The sequence below is a fragment of the Phyllostomus hastatus genome, unplaced genomic scaffold (assembly GCF_019186645.2).
Source record: "Phyllostomus hastatus isolate PE091 unplaced genomic scaffold, TTU_PhHast_1.1 phas_contig_98, whole genome shotgun sequence".
NCBI lineage: Eukaryota > Metazoa > Chordata > Mammalia > Chiroptera > Phyllostomidae > Phyllostomus > Phyllostomus hastatus.
This window is the reverse complement of record NW_025333999.1, coordinates 3,856,334-3,876,362: the sequence shown is the minus strand read 5'-3', so window position 1 is coordinate 3,876,362 and position 20,029 is coordinate 3,856,334. Positions and strand designations below refer to the sequence as shown.

The 20,029-nt window shown below is 55.1% G+C and overlaps 2 protein-coding genes across 5 annotated transcripts; one reads left to right on the top strand and one right to left on the bottom strand.

Moving 5' to 3' along the window:
• The first annotated feature begins 1,225 nt into the window (after window positions 1-1,225).
• Window positions 1,226-6,296, top strand: BEST2 (bestrophin 2). Its single transcript, XM_045853312.1, has 10 exons — window positions 1,226-1,344; window positions 2,084-2,322; window positions 2,442-2,536; window positions 3,314-3,547; window positions 3,698-3,852; window positions 4,165-4,242; window positions 4,407-4,559; window positions 4,657-4,737; window positions 4,941-5,095; window positions 5,520-6,296. Exons 2-10 carry the CDS (start codon window positions 2,171-2,173, stop codon window positions 5,935-5,937), a joined length of 1,521 nt encoding a protein of 506 aa, XP_045709268.1. The 5' UTR covers window positions 1,226-1,344; window positions 2,084-2,170; the 3' UTR covers window positions 5,938-6,296.
• A 1,375-nt stretch (window positions 6,297-7,671) lies between these two features.
• On the bottom strand, window positions 7,672-19,088 carry HOOK2 (hook microtubule tethering protein 2). 4 transcript variants are annotated; one of them, XM_045853444.1, is made up of 23 exons: window positions 17,992-19,088; window positions 17,384-17,469; window positions 17,241-17,313; window positions 16,249-16,299; window positions 16,034-16,166; window positions 15,884-15,951; window positions 15,462-15,524; window positions 15,066-15,146; window positions 14,810-14,970; window positions 14,588-14,728; window positions 13,485-13,686; window positions 13,043-13,153; window positions 12,857-12,944; window positions 12,204-12,273; window positions 11,398-11,535; window positions 11,220-11,310; window positions 11,122-11,127; window positions 10,988-11,022; window positions 9,218-9,300; window positions 9,034-9,134; window positions 8,732-8,842; window positions 8,592-8,663; window positions 7,672-8,511 (listed from the first exon to the last, which is right to left on the bottom strand). In XM_045853444.1, exons 1-23 carry the CDS (start codon window positions 18,034-18,036, stop codon window positions 8,362-8,364), a joined length of 2,160 nt encoding a protein of 719 aa, XP_045709400.1. In that variant the 5' UTR covers window positions 18,037-19,088; the 3' UTR covers window positions 7,672-8,361. The 4 variants fall into 4 exon arrangements, with proteins under 4 accessions (XP_045709400.1, XP_045709399.1, XP_045709401.1 ...); XM_045853443.1 differs by having other exon boundaries at window positions 9,034-9,137; window positions 17,992-19,087; XM_045853445.1 differs by lacking the exon at window positions 11,122-11,127 and having other exon boundaries at window positions 9,034-9,137; window positions 17,992-19,087.
• Window positions 19,089-20,029: the final 941 nt, after the last annotated feature.

Sequence of the window (20,029 nt, the reverse complement as noted above, 5' to 3'; positions counted from 1 at the left end):
GTGGGGCCACATAAAGACATCTGCACTTCTAGTACACAGAGTGGACTTCTGAGCCTCCACCATTCCCACACCAGGCTGCGTGTTTGAAAGATGGGTAGGGAAGCTGTTTGTGCCAGGCTGGGAATGACCTCTTTGTGGGCATATCTGTGAAGGGGTTAATGTCTGTCCTCCATCCATGCCAACTATAGGGATGAGTTTTCGTGTCCCCAAGCTTGTGTGTGCATGGCACACCAGCTTGTATGAGAGGGTCTGAGATCCGAGGTGTGTGTGTATGGGGGAGGGGGCTGCACACCACAATGAGGGGGCAAGGGGAGGGGTGTCTTACTTTTCAGTGTGCAAATGCAGATGAGTTTCAGGAGGGCTTGTGAATGTGAGCCCATCTGGATATGCTCCTCAGGGTCTGCAGGACTGTTGAGGGGTCACTGTTGTGTGAGTGTGTCCTTGCAACACTGATAGATCTGAGGGACCCCAGGAGTGTGTGCAGTTGCGTAGAGGGCAGGCATTCCCACATCTGGTGTGTGACCATGGGTGTATCTTTGTGCAGGGAAGGTCAGGAATAAATTCGTGCTACTGTCCTCTGTGGGATGGTGTGCACCTGTGTGTGCAGGCTTTCTGGGCTCTGGGTGGGGTCTGCACTTAGCTGATTGTGTGATCTCGAATGTGTCTTTGTTAAATGGTGTAATCAGGAGGGAATGCTGGGCCTTGGGCCCCTGCCCATGTGTTCCTGGGTGGCTGGTGGCTGGGAGCCTGCTGGGATGGGGTCCATCTGCCATATACCTGAATGTTGGAGGGGGTAGAGCTAGGTGACTTTTGTGACTTTATCTGTGACAGAACCTACTGCCCTCTGGATCACCATGGTTGTGTCAGTGTTGAGGAAAGCTGAATCTATGCCTGGGTGTATGGTGTGTGTTTCTAAGTACATCTTTGTGACAGTGTACAATTACAGGTGAATGGGAAGTGAACCAGCCCCATTGAGCAGAGTGTGTGTGTGTGTGCATGTGCGTGCTCCCGTGCGCATGTGTCTAAGGCTAGGAAGGACACGGTCCCTGCCCCCTCCCCCAGCTCTAGTTCTAGAATTCCTTGAACCTGCCAGTGAATGCCAGGAAGAGAGATGGGGAGGAGCAAGGGAGGCCTGGGTGGATTTCTCCCCCTGCTCCAGGTAACAAACTGGCTAGACTTCTCCAAAGTTCTGAGGCTGCAGCTCAGGGGAGAAGGCCAGGGAGGGACCATCCACTCCCATTCCTCAGCCCCTTCCCACCCCAGGGTCTGGCTTCAGCCCCACCTGATGCTGAAGCCACCTGCCTATCTTGTCCCTGTCCCCGTGTGTCCTGCACCCACCATCAGGTGAGAAGGGCCCAGGCCCAGGGGAATAGGAGACTCTGAAGACGGGTGGACCTGTGGACAGGAATCAGGCATGAATCCATCAGAATCCTCAGAGTACGGAGTGGAGAGCTTAGAAGGCTGGACAACGAACAGAGGGAAGATGAAGGTGGACTCAGGAGAAGGGGAGGAATAATGAAGTGGGGAGGGTGGATGGGCTGGGGCAGCTGTGCAGGAGAGGGGGCCTGCCTGGGGCAGGGGGAGTGTGGGAGGGGAACTGGGGGCCTGGAGTCTTGACAGCGTTTTGTAGGGCTTCCAAAGAGTGTGGCAGTGGAGGAAGGGAAGGGACTGGGAGCTAGGGAAGTGGGGAGACACAGAGGTGGGATATGAGGGAGAAGAATGGTATAGGGGGGCAGTCAGAGCCCTGAAAATCCAGAAACAGAGACAATGGTGACTGGGGGTGTAGGGGAGTTTCCAGATGGAGCCCAGGTAATGTGGATGGGATGGGATCGAAGACACCTTGGTTAACTCAAGGGTTTGGGCGGCTGGGGCTGGTGAGAGGGGCTGAAGAGGTAGGCACAAGATGTGGAAAGCAAGAGTCCAAAAAAGGGGTGGCCTACGGGAGAAGGCTTGAGGAGGACCGGCAGCTAGGGGTGGGACTGAGCAAGGCTGGGAGGAGGCTGGACTGAGGAGGTGGCTGGGCAGGGAGGGAATGTTGAGCTGAGTCACCCCATTCCTCTCTACCACCTCCCACCGCCCACAGCCCCTCCCTCCAGGTCCCCTGTTCGCAGGTCACAGTTGGGGGTTGGGTCTGGCCTCACCTTCTCTGGTCCCACCGGCCGGCGCCGCGATGACTGTCACCTACACAGCCCGTGTGGCCAACGCACGGTTCGGCGGCTTCTCACAGCTGCTACTGCTGTGGCGCGGCAGCATCTACAAACTTCTGTGGCGGGAGCTGCTCTGTTTTCTCGGGCTCTACATGGTGCTGAGTGCTGCCTATCGGTGAGGCGGCCGGGCTGAGTGTGCGGGGCAGAGTGGGCTGGGAAGAGGCCGGGGTGTGGGGCGCCGGAAGAGACTGGCAGCTGAGTGGGCTAGCCTGTGACACACACCCCTCCCTGCAGCTTCGTGCTGACTGAAGAGCAGAAGCGCTACTTTGAGATGCTCGTCATCTACTGCGACCAGTATGCCAGTCTCATCCCCGTCTCCTTCGTGCTTGGTGTGTTCCAGCGTGCCGTGCTCCCAGTTCCCCACTCCTCCATTGGGAGAAACCCATTCATTCCTTTGGGACATCCCCCATGCCTGCCCCTCTGAGAGCCCCCTCAAGTCCAGCCCCACTGCCCCCCCCCCTTTCTGCATCCTCTATGCCAGGTGTGGCCCCTTGGCTATCACCTGGTTACAGTGCCCCTTTGGGAGAGTACCGTGTCACCCATATGTTTATTCCTGGGCATCTCAGGGACTCCTACCTGTGTCTGTATAAGATTACTAGTGCCCCCCTCCCCATATCCTGGGCTCCAGAGACAGGACCTCCTCCAGGGACCTCGCATGAATCCATCCTCTCAAGTCCAGCCTAGGAAGAATTTCTCTGACAAGTCCAGGCCCCCAGCCTCCTTCTCATTGTTCTCTGCCCACCTGGATGATCAGCCTGCTCAAGCACCCTTGGCATAGATCCTGTATGCAATCCCTGCACACATCTCTGGCTCAGGGGCTCCCTGCACCCAGGAAAATCTGCCCAAGGGCCCTATGTCTCTGCTCCCATACAAGAATCCCAGTGCTGCATCCCAGGTGACTTCCCAGTAGCCAGACTGCTCCAGCAACTCTGACCTCAGGGTTAGACCCCCAAGTTCCCAGCCCAAGTGGCCCCAGGTGGTCAGAGTGACCAGCCTGCCCTGTGTCACTGAGGCAGACCCTTTTTCACTCCTCCTTCCACGACCTGGGCCCCCGAACCCCTAGCCCTAGTGTCCCCACTGAGCTCCCCATTCCCGGCTCTGCGCAGGCTTCTACGTGAACCTGGTGGTACACCGCTGGTGGAATCAGTACCTCTGCATGCCGCTGCCCGACGCCCTCATGTGCGTAGTATCTGGCACGGTGCACGGACGAGACGAGCGCGGCCGGCTCTACCGGCGCACGCTCATGCGCTACGCAGGGCTCTCCGCAGTGCTCATCCTGCGCTCTGTCAGCACCGCGGTCTTCAAGCGCTTCCCCACCATAGACCACGTGGTGGAAGCTGGTGAGGCCCCCGCTGGAGGCGGGGCAGGGTGGGGGCAAGGAGGGGTGGGGGCAAGGGGGGTAAAGGGGGGGCAGGGCCATGAGGAGGGTAGGGCGAATGACCTTGTAAGGACGGGAAGGTGGGCAAGTGACCCCCAACTCACTCCTCCAGGGTTTATGACCCGCGAAGAGCGCAAAAAGTTTGAGAACCTGAACTCATCCTACAACAAGTATTGGGTGCCCTGCATCTGGTTCTCTAACTTGGCAGCACAGGCCAGGCGTGAGGGCCGCATCCGCGACAACAGTGCCCTTAAACTGCTGCTTGAGGTGAGCTCACCAGCTGGTCATTCATACAAAATACTGGAAAAAATTGTACTCCACCCTCCTGGGATTGTGTCAGATGACGGCCTGCCTCGCGCCTCCCACGAGGCTGATTGGAAACACTCTTACCTAGCAGCCTCCGGGTGTGCATCTATCTCAATGGGTCCCCCACCCCAGGTATACAGTCACCACTAAATAATCTCCCCAGAGCTCTCAGAAGCCATCACCTTCCACCAGGCAGCCAGTCACCTCTGTCCCAAGTACCCACACTTAATCCCCCATGTGAGCTCATACCTTCATACCTCGTATCCACCCTAGGAGCTGACTGCGTTTCGGGGCAAGTGTTCGATGCTCTTTCACTACGACTGGATAAGCGTACCCCTTGTCTACACCCAGGTAACCCCGCCGTGCCCATTTAGATCCATTGTGGGGTGCACTGGTCTCCAGGGGAAACTGAGGGCCACCTAAGACCCCATCACAGTGACTCCCTGTCCTAGCCCTGGTCTCTCCACAACCCCTGAGGCCCAGAGAGCCCTGACTTGGCAGCTGCCCTCCCCCAGGTGGTGACCATCGCAGTGTATAGTTACTTCCTGGCCTGCCTCATCGGTCGCCAGTTCCTAGACCCTGCGCAGGGTTACAAAGACCACAATCTTGATCTGTTTGTACCAGTCTTCACTCTGCTGCAGTTCTTCTTCTATGCGGGCTGGCTTAAGGTATGTACCCGCCCCCCAACACCACCAGGCTGGGACTCCAGGAGTGGAGCGGGCAGGGGTTCTCAGGTCTCTGCTTATCTCCCTCCTGCCCGCTAAGGTAGCAGAGCAGCTCATCAATCCCTTTGGAGAGGATGATGACGATTTTGAGACCAACTTTCTCATTGACCGCAACTTCCAGGTGAAACTCAGTTGTGACCATCCCGTGGCTTCCAAAGTGGCCCTGGCCCCAAGCATGCCACGACTTGCCCAGGCATGGCCTCTGAGCATCCTTCTCTCTTTGTTATCACACTCATACCCATCCTGAAGGGTCCACCCCACGGTGCCTGCGTGTTGCTAACCCTCCTCCCCACCTAGCCCCTAGCCCACTGTCTGCGCCTGCAGGTGTCAATGCTGGCGGTGGATGAGATGTACGACGACCTGGCCATGCTGGAAAAGGACCTGTACTGGGACACCGCGGAGGCTCGAGCCCCCTACACCACGGCCACAGCCTTTCAGAGACAGCAGCCCTCCTTCCAGGGCTCAACCTTCGATATCACGTGAGCAAATGGGGTGGGCGGGGCCTCTTGGGGCGAGGCTTCTGGCTCTGCCGGAATGTCTGATTGAGGGGGGATCTCGACTCAAGGTCTGGGTCTAAGAGCTAAAGTCTATGAGGATAGGGATTGGGGTCAAGGTCTGGGACCAGGCCACTAATTGGGGTCAGAGCTAAGGGCTAAGGTGTGTGAAGACTGGACAGTTGGCCAGGGGCGGTACAATGCCACAACTAAGGCTCTGAGTCCTAAGTCTGGAGCAGAACCAGAGCCAAAGGATAAGGCCAGGCTCTCGGGTGAGGGGTCAAGTTATTTTAGGGTAGATGAGACAAATGTGTGGATGGAGCTAGGAAAAGCAGCAGGCCTCAGTCTCAGGTCTTTCAACCAAGGAGAGGGGCGAGGTTGCCGTGCTGACCCGCTACTCGTGCCACAGGTTGGCCAAGGAGGACATGCAATTCCAGCGGCCAGATGGTGTGGATGTGCCGCTGGGCGAGGCGCCTGTCGACTTTTTGCAGCGCCTCCTGCCAGGAGGCCTGGGCATGGCCCCAGGAGGCCTGCTGGGCCGGCGACTGTCTTTGCTGCGCCGCAAGAACAGCTGCGTGTCGGAGGCATCCATGGCCGCCAGCTGCACGAGCGCCCTGGATGGTGCTGCCTCAGACTGCGGCTGTGGGGACCTAATACTGGACTCCAGCCTTCGAGAGCTGGACCTTGAGCCCTCCACTGGGCCAGAGCCGCCAGCCCCGGGGCCTGCTGCTGAGCCCTTCACCACAGTGCCCATGCCGGCGCCTCGGGGGCCGGCTCCGCCCTGGCTGCCCAGCCCCATTGGTGAAGAGGAGGAGAGTCTCGCCTGAGACCCTCGGCCCGGGATCCCCAAGAACAGGGAACCAAGACCCACACCTCACTCAAGCAGCAGTGGGGGTCTGCATAAGCCACCTGTGGATTTCACCTGCTGGTTTTTGACCAGTTCCTGCTACCTGTGCTCCTGCCTTCACACCTGTCCTGCATCTCCTGTGGGCCAGGCACTGAACTAAGGGCAGGGGATTCTTTCAGCTGCTGATCAGCTCATCCTTCCCACCAGCTCTACTTCCCACCCCCTACTGCCTGAGAGGCTTCTCTCAGTGTGTCCTGCCTTTATTGTTTTCCTAAAATGGGATATGAGTGCCTACGTCTTTGAGTTGTGAGGATGGTAATGAAATGATAGCTTTAAAGTGTTTGGTACATAATAGGTGCTCAATAAAATGTTAGTGGTTTCTACTCAAACGTTGTTAGCCTGACTTTTCCTGCCAGGCATTGTGCTAAGTCAGATCTGAGAAACTGTCCAGGTCATTTCCTGATGCCCTGATACTTCTTCCCAAACTCTGCTCTCTGAAATGGCCCCATCAGTGCATACAACTTTATCCATTTATCAGTGTACTAGTCACAGTCCCAGGACCACAGCTTCCTCTTGTCAGCCTTGATTTATGGTTCTGCAAGCAACCTTTCTACCCCAAATCCCTGAATTTTCAGTTATCTTTTCAGTGTTCCTGGTCTTAATTCAATCACATGCCAATGACTCCTGTTTTTAGGAGTCCCAACAGGACCCCCCCCTCCATTTCTAGACCCATAGATCCAACTGTCTTCTCCATGTCTCCAGGCATCTGGGACATAATATGTCCCTGAACCAGCTCCCTATCAGCTCCCCAGAGTCTCTTTGTTGGCTTTGTCCTTACAAATAATGAGGCCAAAACCTGGAGTCATTAACTCCTCTCTTTCTCTCACCCCCTCCACATCAACCCAGCAGCAAATCCCATTGGCTTGGTCTTCAAATTGTATCCAGATTCCAGCCATTCCTCCTTCCTCTAGGGCCCCCACCATGGCTAGAGCCCCCAGTGTCATGCACCCACCCAGCTGGACTAGTAACTTCTGTCCTTGTCTCCCAGCTCTGGTCTTAACACCCCAGTCAGTTCTGCCCACAGCAGCCAAAGGGAGCCTATGAACACCTGAATCAGGTAACACCCTTCCTTTGTTTAGGACCCTCCATGACTCTTACTTCACTTAGAATAAAAACTGAAGTCTTCCACACAGCTCAGGAGGCCCTGAACTGTCTCCCTATCTTCGTCTCCTCCCTTCTCCTCTCTGACTCCACACTGCCCCTCTAACCCACCAAGCAAGGTCTCATAGGGTCTTTGCACATGCTGTTCCATCTGGCTGGATTGCTCTTCCCCAGACATCTATGTGGCCCCTTCCTCCCTTCTGTCAGGTCTCTATTTAAATTATGTTACTTCCTTGGTAAGGTCTTCTTGTTGCTGGCCTTTTATGAAAAATCACCACCTCCAGAAGCATTTGAGATCTTACTCTCCAGCATGTTGTCAATTTGGCTCAAATACTTCAAAAAATACATTTTATTTATCTTTAGAGAGAGGGGAAGGGAGGAAGAGAGGGAGAAAAACATCCACGTGTGAGAGAAACATGCATCAGATGCCTCTCGCACGCCCCCAATTAGGGGCTTGGGCACAACCCAATTATATGCCCTTACCGGGAGTCAAACCAGTGACCTTTCAGTTTGTGGGATGACACCCAGTCCACTGAGCCACACCAGTCAGAGCTGGCTCAAATAAACTTTAATCAAAATTAAAAAAAAAAAAATCACCACCTCCCAAATCCACCTCCTGCAACCCCATCACTTCTGCTTGCTTTATTTTCTCTATAGCACTTCTCACATCAAACTTTTATCTATTTCCTTTACTGTCTGTCTCCCTTCATTGGACATAAGAGCTTCTTCATAAGGCAGGGATTTTTGTCTGAAGCTTCTTCAAAACCCATCACACATGCACAATTACACAAACACAGATGAGATTCTCACCCCTCACTGGGTGCTATCACTTACTCACATGTTATTGAGACCACAAGCCAGGCCTTTCTTAAAAGCAGTGATTTGAATCCCCGGCCCATCTTCTTCCCCTCACTAGAGTCTAGCCAGAACAGATTTAAAGTCTTTATTATTTTTCTTCTCAAATATAAAATCACTCTTTCTACCTGGCAACTCATTAACCCCAGGGAGAATATTAAGGATAAGAATCACATTGCTAAAAAGAACAGCCCCGTACCTGCCTCTCACCATGTCCTGTACCCTTGGCTCATTTGGGAGAGGAAAAGGCACAGGTCATGACCTCAAGGCTCTCAAGCAGCTGACCCCAGCGTAATGCTGGGCCCCAGGGGAGTTGGGGGAATCCAGGCAGAATCCAGGGTGGATCAAGCCCTGACTGGCTGGGCAGGTGGCAGGATCCTGAGGTACATCAGTGCTTGTCGGTGGAGCGCATGTTCAGGGATACTTGGCGTCCCAATGGTCCACGGCGAGCATTGGTGGCCAGGCGCTGCTGGGCCAGGAATGACTGAGCATGGGCGGGTGCCCGCTCTTCCCCTGCTCGTTGCTGTAAGGCCATGCCCTGCAGGGAGGGGTGTGGTTGACATCAGATGAGCCCAGGGGATGCCCCCAACACTCCAGCCCAGGTGGTAGTAAACTCACCATATTATACCAGGCACTGATGAGAAGCTTTTCTTCCTGCTCCCGCTGACTTCGACTCTTCTCAAAGTCCATCTGTCAAGGAGGCAACAGTCAAGGGCCTGGATGTGCTGGGGGCTATGAGAGGGGATGACGGTACCCACCTCTAGGTGCCGGATTCGGACTTCCCGCTCCCGGAGCTGCGTCCTCAAGTTATGGAGTTCTGGAAGCGCCCCTCTGGGTGGCCGCTGCTTTGGTTCCAAGGTCTGTATGACCTAGGGGTTGGGGAAGACAGAGCCTTGGCCCTGGCGTCACAGGCTGTTCAATGCATCATGGCAGTGAGTAGAAGCCTGTGACATGACGTGGTATGATAGGTGCGGAGGTGGGGAGCAGAGATGTGCAAACTGGTGGGAGGCGTGACCCAATGAGGCAGAAGCCTGGGCAGAAGGTCACTCAGCATCCTCACCGTGCGTGCCTTATCCACATATCGACGGTACCGCTCCTCCATGGCCCGCAAGTCTTCATCCTTCTTCTGCAGGCTGTCCTGAAGCTCTTCGATACGCCTGGCTGCTATAGAAACAAGGTGGCCGCTCAGCTCCACATCCAGCTCAGGTCTCCCCCCACTCATCTCACTGCCAAACCCCGCTCACTGTTGCTGTCGGCAGGTGGCTCCAGCTCCTCAATGTACTCGCGCTTCCGCTGCAGCTCCAGATCCGCCTCATGCAGCTTCTGCCTGGGGGCAGGGGACAAGCAGCAGTGGTTACCAAGGCATTTTCCACTGGCTAGAAGTGCCCCTGCATGGCCACAGAGACCTCTCTGCCTGCCTCACAAGCACAAGGGTTGTGTGCTCTGGCCCCTCCACCTCCTCCACCACCAGAGCCACAACCCTCCAGTCCCCTAGTCAGATGGCCCCTGGGCCAGCCCCCCATGTATCCACTGCTGTTTCAGTGGTGGCTGATCCAGCCACCACTACCCCTTGCCAGCCTTTTCTATTCTCAACCCTTCAGTACCATCTTCCACACAGCAGCCAGTGATCTTTCTAGAATGCCAATTTCTTACAACAAAAGAAAATGCAGGCTACAAGATTTGATAACATCCCTATAGGTGACACTATTATTGTGCATTGAACACGAAACAGTATAACATCTACTAGCTATGTCCACTGAAATGACCAAGGCATGTGCCCTCAGAGCCACCAATTACACTTTTGTGATACACTTGCACACAAGTGAAACAATGCATAGTTTCACTTGTGTGCAAGGTGTTACACTTTGTTGCTTTGTTTGAAATTGCAAATACCTAGAAAGAATGGGTTAAATACATTATGATATTCACAAAAAATGCTAGCCTTTCTGGACAATAATTCTACAGGAGAATTAAGCCCTAATGCTTCCAGGTATCCAGCCTCTGTAAGGAAATAGCTTTTTCTGTGCTCTGGGTCATCCTCAGCTACATTCTATCATTGGCCAAAACTGAGAAAACAACCACCCAAATCATTTCCAGTAAGGCCTAGTTTCCCCATGGACCCCCAGTTAACATATGCTGCTATATTTATAAAACAGAATGACTATTTGTAGAAATGTCCCTGTCATCTTAAGTAGGAAAAGCAAGTGCAGGCTAGCACTTATTATACTACCTTTTGGGTAAATAAAGAATGAAAATAAAAACCTACATTCATATTTATTTGTATTTGGTTTTAAAATGCTGGAAGGAGAAAAGCTTTGTAAAGTAAATGATTGTCTAACCATTATGCTGTACACCTGAAACTAATACAAATTAATATTAAACATAATCTGTAATTGAAAAGAAAAAAAAAACTCTGGAGGGATTCCCATAATAAACGAATAGGAATGCAGTGGAGTAGGGTGGCAATTGAGCCGATCTGGGGTTCAGGGAGGTACACATTTTGGTTTTTAAACTACAAATGTGATCACTATTTAAAAGTTATTTTTTTAAGATTTATTTACTTACTTTTTAGAGAAAGGGGGAAGGGAGAAAGAGAGGGAAAGAAACATCATTGTCTGGGAGAAACATCAATCAGCTGCCTCTCACAGGCCCCCACCTGGGAACACGGAGGGCAACCCAGGCATGGGCCCTGACTGGGAATTGAACCAGGGACCTTCTGGTTCACAGGCCAGCACTCAATCTACTGAGCCACACCAGCCAGGGCTACAATAGTTTCTTTTTTAACAGTGTAAAAAGTAAAAGGCTACTATCACTTTCAACAAGGTAAGATTACCTTGCTGAAATCCCCTGTGTCTCTCCCATGGCTCCCGGAAACAGTCTTTACTGCTTCCCTTGGCCTTTAAGACCTAGATCTAAACCTTCAGTCTGCATTTGCACAAATGAGTCTGCACCCCCCACCCCCACCTTTGCCCCAGCCTCCCCCACCAACAGGAGTACATCCCTCTGGGACTCACAGGTGTTCCTGTAGCTTCCTCTTTAGCAGGACAGACTGGGAGAGAGAAGAGGCATGGGGTGAGTGGGTGTCCAGAGGTCCCAACCCTTTCCCGGGATGAGGGCAGTAGTGTCACCCTGAGGCCATGATACTTACGATGGACTGTATAGGGCACCAGGAAGCAAGTGGAGAGAGAAAAGAGGGTTACTGAGGGTCAGGGGTCAGGGCCAGGCAGAAAGGAGGTGGGTACTCACGTCCTCCTCGGTCTTGCCCCCCTGCTCCTGCAGTGCCTTCTGTAGGTCCTCCACCTGGGCCCGCAGCTCTAGCAGCTGCTGCTGGTTCAGCCTGCGGGGGGGTGGACGGCTGCTCAGTGCCTGCGCCGCCCTCGGGCTGTCTCCACGCCTGCACCCAGCTGCTCTCCACTGTCCTCACCGGTGCTGTGTCTCCAGCCCGTGGCGCGCGCGGTTGGCCTCCTCCAGGTGGCGCTGTAGCTCCTCCTGCCGCTCCCGGTCGGCAGCCTCCTGCTGGCACAGGCGCTTGTTTTCCAGCTGAAGCCTCAGGAGCGTCTCCCTGCAGACCGGAGGGAGTTGAACAGAGCTGGGGACTAGTCACCCCTCAGACCTTGCGTAGGGTACTAGGAAAGGGACAGAGCCCTAGAGAAGCCCAGTCAGACTGTGGGGTAAGACTAGTCCTGGGGACTGGGCCTAGGCGTAGTGAGCGGAGTTCTAGGTAACCCAAGTGGGCGGGCGTATGAGGCAGGCCTAGGGATGGAGCCAGGCAAGGGCCAGGACGCAGGAACTGGTTTAAACACTGGGGAAGGAGCTGAGGAAAAGCTAGGCGTAAGCTAAGACGCAGGAATGGGAAGAGCTGGGGAGGAAGAGCCCATCTGGGCAGGGCACAGGGTACTGAATCTAGCAGGAGCTACACACAGGACAGAGCTGTTCCTTGGGGGTCAGAGTCCGATTTAGGCAGGGCTGGGGCCTAAGACTTTTCGTGGCTAGTAGAGCTGGATGGATTGGGCCTAATTTGTGCCCTGAGGGTGGATCCTGGAGAGGAAAGCCACCAACAGGGCCACACCCCAGACAAGTAAGAGCAGAATTTTGAGTGCGTGGGCCTAGGACCCCCCCTAGGACTTGGGAACGGAGCCAAGCTGGCTGGGCTCTGATAGAAACCTGCACTGGGTGGCAGGGCTGAAGGTGGGCACTGGCAGGCCCAAGTTCTGAGTGACCCCAGAATACCTGAGCTCCGCAGGCAGCATCTCCGCTGCTAAGTTTTCCACAGCTGGTGAGGTGGGATCCAATGAGGGATCTGGAGAATATGAGATAAAAGTTTTCAGGTAGCTGCACAGCCCAGGCTACCATCCCTAGGGTCCTTTTTCCAAGAATCATCTTTTTTTTTTTTAAGAGTTTTTTATTAATCTTTAGACAAAGGGGAAGGAAGGGATAAAGAGAGGGAGAGAAACATCAGTGTGTTGTTGTCTCCCCCTCACCCCCAACTGGGGACCTGGCCTACAACTCAGGCATGTGCACTGACTGGGAATCGAACTGGAAACCCCTTAGTTCCCAGGCCAGCGCTCAATCCACTGAGCCACACCAGCCAGGGCCCCAGAGTCATCTTTGAGGGCTCATGTATGGCCAAAAGCCTGGCTTGACACAAGTCTCCACACCCCCCACCTGATAAGAAGTCCTGATGCTTGGCCCTGCCCAGAGCTCAGGAGGGCAGCCCCTGCCTTCTGTTGGCCCTCATAACCTTTCCCCTGTAGTGTCCCTCCAGCATGGCCTAACTCTGTTCCTGGCCTAAATAAGCCTGAGACATTGCCTCTTCTGCCTGCCATAACGGCACCCCCAGGCCACACACACCACCAGGATCCTGGGATGGGCCCCAAACTCACCAGCCTGGGTGGGTCCCCGAGGCTGCATCTGGGCACAACGCAGCTCCTCATTGGCCTCCCGCAGTGAGTCCCGCTCGGCCATCAGGCGCTGGAGGGAAGGAGTTTGAGACACCACTTGAGGCCCACTTGAGTGGGCTACCCCATGATGAGCAAGGCGGGGCTTGGGTGGTGGGACCTCAGCCTCACCTCCTTCTCCTTTGTCACCGACTCATACTTTTCCTCCAGATTGCGACACTCAAATAGCCATTTCTCAGCTTTCATGGCCTCCTCCTGCCACTGGCCCTGCAGTTCCTGAACCTGAACAGAGGGAAGGTGTGAGGACCGCAAAGTGGGAAGGAGGGACAGGGACTGGGTTCAAGTTAAAGGAGAGAGGCCAGAGGACCCAGCCTCAAAAACTTAGAGGGCAGAGTTTAAGAGAAGGGGCATGGCCTAAAACCTAGAGAGAATCTGGCCTGCCTTAGGGTGTGACTTTGTATACATATATAAACAGGAGCACTCATCTCCGAGGGACTCAGTGCCACCCAGAGAGTCCCCAAAGTGAATGGAGCAAGCCATGGGGGCTCCTCCACCCCTGCTCACATACAGGCACAGGCTCCCAGGCTCCCTGGCACCACAACCATTGCCACACCTGCCTCCGTTGAGCCTCCAGCTGGGCACGCAGAGAGCCAGCCCTGCGCAGCTCCTCCTCTAGCTGCCGTGTGCGCTCTGCGTGACCTGTGTTGCGCTCCTCCAGCTGCCGCACCTGCCGCCGCAGCTCTCTGAGCTCCCCCAGGCGGCGCTGGCAGCTGCTCAGTGTGGCCTCCAGCTGCCCAGCACGCTCCGAGGACTGCCTGGGGGAGGGGGCAAGTGAGGAGAGATGGTTAGGGTCTGAAGTCAGGGTTCAGCTGGGATGTGAGGCCCTCAAGGCAGAAGGGGTCATGTCAGCCTGGGGGCATTTGAGTGAGATGGTGGGTCTTGAAGGTTAGGGTTCAGCCTGTGTCTGGTGCTGTTGGGGTTATTAGGGAGCAAAAAGGGAGCCTAAGTGTCAGTGCTAGCCAGAATCATAACCAGGGATGCTCAGAAGTGGGATTGTGGGGACCGACAATGGCTGTAGGGATACGGGGAGAATGATGGGGGCCCAGAGGGATCGAGCAGCCCCCAAAGATGCTTTCGAGTCATGAAGACTGTGGGGTCAACATGGGCACTGTGGGTACAAGGGCAGTGGAGGGGTTATGGGGGAGCTTTGGGGTCAGAGCACTATGGGGTCCTTGAATTTTAATATTACAGAGGTGCCATGGGGTCACAGGGGAGCCCTTTGATGTTACAGAAAGCACAGTGAGTCGAGGGGGTGAGTGCTGTGGGGGTGCACCAAACGTCCTGGGGTTACCAGGGTGCTGTGGAGTCATAAGAAGGTACAATCGTGTCATGGGGGGACACAGTAGAGGTTACAAGAGATGGCAAAGTATTGCACTGTTGGGTCCCGGAGGACACCATGGGATCTTGGGATATGATAAGATGCAGAATGGTGCAGTGGGGTCCGTGGAGAACTGTGGGGGGCCCTCGGCTTGCTGGGGCTACAGGGATGCTATGAGGCATGGATGGAACAATGTGGGATAACAGGCAGACACTGGGGAGGTCCTGGGGAACACACCATGGATCCAGGGGGCCAGAGGACACAGTAGAGTCCAGGTAGTACATGCAGTTCAGATGGCACTGTGGAATCTAAAGGGTATTACAGGACCCACCACTCACCGCAGCTCATCCATCTCATCCTTCAGGGTCTGCGCCTCCTGGGCCAGGCTAGTCAGTGCCTGGTTCCGCTGCTGCAGCTCAGCGACCTCTCGCTCCAGCTCCATGCATCGAAGATGATCGTCCTCCCTGCCATTCTCCAGCCTGGGGGTGTGTGAGGGTGGGCACATGAGGGGACCACACTCACCGCAACCCCCTGGCCTGCCTGGCCCCAGCTGCCCACACCTGTAGTTTTCTTCCTGCAGCTGCTCCAGCTGGGACTGTAGCAGCAGCAGCTTCTTGGCAGTGAGGCCCGTGGCAACCTCACCCTCTGGCTGGCCCACCTGCTGCCGCAGCACTGTATTCTCCTGTGCCAGACTCTGCTTCTCCTCTGACAGGAGCACCAGCTGTGGGCAGGAGGTGCAGTGAGCTAGAGTGGGGAGGGGGTTTTGCAGGTAACCCTACCCTGGAAGCACCAGTGGTCCCCCCACCTCAGCCCCACCTGCCGCTCCAGGTCCAGACAGCGCTGCCGCAGCTCATCCCCCTCATCAGCCTCCTCACTCAGGAAGTAGTACCTGCGGGACTGATGAGAGGGGTGAGGGTCAGGAGGGGCAGGGAACTCAGGAATCCAGGGAAGGAGATTGGGGGAGGAGGCTGGGATCTCTAGGGGCAGAGAGGAAGAATCCAAGAAACTCTCAGGATCTAAGAAGAGAAGGCTGGGACCCCAGGATACTGGAGGAAGGTGATTCAGGAACCCTAGGTAACCGGCAAGGAAAGAGGCTAGGACCCTGAGGGATGAGGGTGGTTTTCAGAATTAAAGAAAAGCCCCTCCTGCTGTTAGGCAGCCCAGAGAATCAGTAATGGGGTCAGGACACTGACCAGGTCCCCCAACTCTTACCTGGCTGTCAAAGTTCCCATATGTCTCCAGTGGCAAGGTATCAGAGGTGTCTTTGGTCAAGAACTGGAGGGACATGGGGTGGCACTGAGATAAGCTGGGTCCTCTGAAGGCAGCCTTCAAGGCCTCCATGATCCAGCCTGAGAACCTCTCCATCCGCCTGTCCACAAAGCCATTTCTCCCCTATATCCCCAGCCTGAAGTCTGCCCCCCACCCCCTGCCATGTGTCCAGCACACAGGGAAGCCTGGTCTTTTGATTGTCACAGAGCTAGACTGTGACTTAGAGCTGGGAGAAGCTGGCAGGCACGAGACAGGGAAAGCTAGCCAGCTGAGTTCCAGGCAGAATCCAGACTGTACCGGGGCAGAGCTTGTGCCCAATTGCCTCTGCGCTGCAGCTCCTTGCCACATTGGGCACCCCCACCTACCTCTTGGATGGCTTCCATCACCACATGCTGAACTGACTCCTCCAGTGTCATAATTCTCTGGATGTGCTCTGGGGATCAAGGTTAGAGAACTGAGACCTAGGGAGGAGGATTTCCTTAGGTCTTCCCTTAATGACCCTATAACCCCCATACCTTGCTTTTTCTCACAACTGATGGCACAGCCCAGCACCAGCTGAAGAAGTTTGCCAAGCTCCCTGGGGTCTGAGAACTGGCCAATGAGGCTCACATCGGGGAGGTGCTGCTCCAAAATGGGATGTCCTAGGACCTGAGGGGGCATGGCAGAGTGTCAAGAGCTTACAGACATTTCTCCTTCCAGCACAGCCCCCTAAACCCCTTTAGTTACTCACACCCTGGGAGTACTCCACCAGGCTCTGTAAGATCATCTTCAGGTTGCTAACCTGAGGAGAGACAAGGAATTGTGTCCAGGGTCCCAGAGCCCTCAGAAAGCCAGGTCCCCCAACTCTTACCCCTCTCATCCTGAATTTACCCCATTCTTTTATTTCCAACTCCCCTGCCAATTCCTGGTCATCTTATCCTGTTTCATACCATTCTCTGTCTGAATGTCCCCTCTCCTAGGCCTGATCTGTCTGGCTGCTTGCCCTTTTTATCCACCTGCTCATCTTGTTCACATGTTCCCGGAACCCAATCACTTCTTGCCACCTGCCCCCGCAACCCCACCACCATTTGGCCCTCAACATCTCTCCCCTGGATTACTGCGCCAGCTTCCTGCCTCAGCTTCCACTCTCCATTCCTCTCCAAGCAGTCAGGGGAAGCTTTTCTAAGCCCAAGCCAGGTTGTGCCTTTCCTCTGCTAAAACCCTTTCTTGACTTTACACAGCACCTAAAATAGAATCCACCTCCCTGCCCCAGCTTGCCAGGCTCCTGATGACCTCACATACCATTCCTTTGCTTTCCATTCTGACTCAATCACACAAAGCTTACTCCCAACTCAGGGCCTTTGCATTTTCTGTTTCCTAGTGTGGGATACCAGTCCTTCAAATCTTACATCAAGATCAGCCCATTTGGAGTAACCATCCACCAACCCCCAGTTGTTGTCACTCATGGACTGCTTTATTGCCTATACAACTTATTGCCGTCGGAAGTCAACATTTATGTTTGTGCATGCAGGTTTCTGTTACTCCTTGCTGCTTGCCCAGGCCTGTTCAATAGATGAATGAAAGAATAAGTAGTCAGCTTATTCTACTATAAGTAGTCAGCTTATCACCAGACATCTGTCCCTCTCCCTAACCAGGTCTGCCTATCACCCAGGAAATATGTCTAGCTGACCCTTCCCTGATTATTCTTCACCACTCTGTTCCCCAGTCAAGTCCACCTGTCACCTTCTTTCTCCAGTTGGGACCTGAGTCCTCTGAGATGCGCTGGAGCCAGGCCTCATTGAACCAGGAAGGGTCTCTGGGGGCGAGAAGGTGAGATGAGCTGCTGGGGGACTTTTGGGGGTACCCTCCCACGCAGCTCCACTCACATCTGGTTCAGTACGTAGGCTATGGCCAGGCCACTGCTCAGGTCCTGGGGGCTGGTACAGGGGGATGGGACATGGAACATCTGCAACTGTGGGGAAGAGGAAAGCGCAACAAGCAGCGTCAGGTCCTGGGATCACTGAACCACTGTCCTTTTGAAGACTTTTACGGTCAACGGAAATCTCACAGGATTGAATGTGAACGGTTGGACAGGAGCTGGCCTGTTGCTCCCCAAGTCCTTGGCAGAATGACATCTGCTCACCTGGGACCAGAGGGGCGTGGCCCCACTTCACCTCTGTCCTACAAACATCCCGCGACCTGGCCAGGGCGGAACCAAATCACTTGGTCCCCACAGGCGATGAGTCACGAGGCCAGTTCACCTGTGTCATCGTCCCACGTGACCAGGCACGAAGGGGCGGGACCTCACCTGTTCTGTCCACGCAGACCTTCTATGTGACAGAGGCGGGTGCATAGGCCAGAGTCCAACGGCCCAGCAGACCGATGAGCCCCGCTTCCTCCTCCCAGCCCCAGGATGGAAAGGTGAGCCGAGCCCAGGCCAGGGCTCCCGGGAGAGAACGGGCGCACACCTGTCCTGGCCCCGCCCCCGACCTACCCAGGTGAACAGAGACCCGCATAGCTCAGCCTTGTCCATGCTCATGGCTCCCGATCGGATTCGACCTCAGCTGCGGAGCCCCGCCACTGCAGCCGCCACCAGATCCGCCACCAGCGAGCGCCCGCAACCTCGACCTCCCGCTCGGCCTAGAGTGCCGCCCCACCCCGCCCCCTGAACGCAGGCCCCGCCCTGGACACGTGATCTTCTCCTGGCGCCCGCTCAGGCCTCCAGTACTGCCATTTTGGATCCGGGCAGCATTCGGGCGCCCGCCCTGCCGCCAGGGGACAGTCTGGGACACCTTTGAGTTTCCTGCCTCCACTGGTTCTTTTGGAGAGTAGCAAAGATCTCAGGATCATTCATCTTGTGAGCCGAAACTACCCCACTCTGTAGTATAGGCTGAAACAAACTCTGCTGTTTAATCCCTTTATAATCGGACACTTTATCTGCGCCGGGGAGGGAAAGGCCGTTACACATCCTTTGAATTTGGAGGGGGGATCCTAATGGGCTCTTTCTTCCTGGTGGAGGTGACGTGGGAGTCTTGCTCCCGGGTAGACAAGGGGACATGAGTGAGGTCTTAGGTCGAAGGCTGGATTATTCAGCCAGACATTTGTCCTGGGTGATGGACAGACACATTTGCCTAGCCTGGATCGGTCCTCCACTTGGGCTTTCCCGCGCCTTCCGCTCCTGAAGGCCGGAGCAGGAGTCCTCGGGCTCAGAACCCGGACCAGGCCTCTTTGTTCCCCGGGGCCCACCAGGGGGCGCTCAGACCGCAGGAACGCAGTCTACCGCGCGGGGGGAGGGGCGCTCAAAGGAAAGTAATAACAAGAGCAGTTAATAAAATCGCTGTCACCATTTACTGAGTGCCTACAGTATACAGTCCCGGAGCTTCACGATTCAAATATATAGGTAGCTACCCTGACAGGTGTGGCTCTGTTGATTGGGCGCCGACCGTCAAAGCAAAAGGTCGCAGGTTGGATTCCTGGTCAGGGCACATGCTTAGGTTTGGGGGTTCAGTCCTCCCTGTCCGGGCGCTCTTTCACCATCAATGTTTCTCTCCCTCTCTTTCTTCCTCCCTTCCCCCTCTCTAAAAATAAATAAATCCTTTTTTAAGGAATAAATAAATAGGTGTCTGAAATCTCCCCAGGACTCTGGGTGGCAAGTGGTGTTTTGATTCCCTGTTCACACGCAAGGATACAGAGGTCCCGGGTGGATCCAGCTTTATTTAGGAGAAGGGATAACGCCCGGACCCGCGCCCTTTGACGCGGGGCTAAGTTCTTTGTCAGCCCCTCCCCCTAGGGGCGGGCGACTTAATGAGCAGTAATTAAAGGTTATTAGCTGCACCCGGAGGGAAGGGCGGGCTCTGCATTGGGGGTGGGCCTAGGTCTGAGGGGAGGGGCTCTGGTCTCTCCAACCCTGAGTCTGGCTTCGCCGAACCTGCCCCCGAGAGGGTTAGGCAGGATGGACACAGCTCCCACGCCGCTTCGCACGAACACAGTCACTCTACCACTAGACACGCGGTTACAGCTCACTCAGATGTGCAGACAGACGCACGCAACGCACGCACGCGGGGGCCTCAGAGGCTCCTCTACAGTCCCACATCCCTTTCCCATGTTGTTTTCAGCCTCCAGCCCCTGGGAACCGGTGGGGAGGGGGACACGGGCGGGCAGGCTGTGCTGGCTTCCGGACGAGGCTGCCTTCCAGTGGGCTTGGGAACCAATGCCACCGGCTCCAGCATCCCGTACCCACCGGAGAGTGCCAATAGGGGGAAATGGGGCCATCCTGGTCCCGGATAGAAGTGGAAGGTGAGCCGGGAACTAGGACTGTTCTGAACAGGAAGAGGAGAGGGGCTGGGGGTATTTGTGAGAGGACCTGGTTGCCCAATACTTGGGGAATCACCAAGTATTCCGCATGAGGTCCCCAATGTTCGCAAAACCGCAGAGATTTTGATGTTCAGGAGGAATCTGGGAATTCAAATATTTGGAGCATGGACTTGAATTGTTCTGATGATGATATGATAGCATGGGCATTCTGGATATCA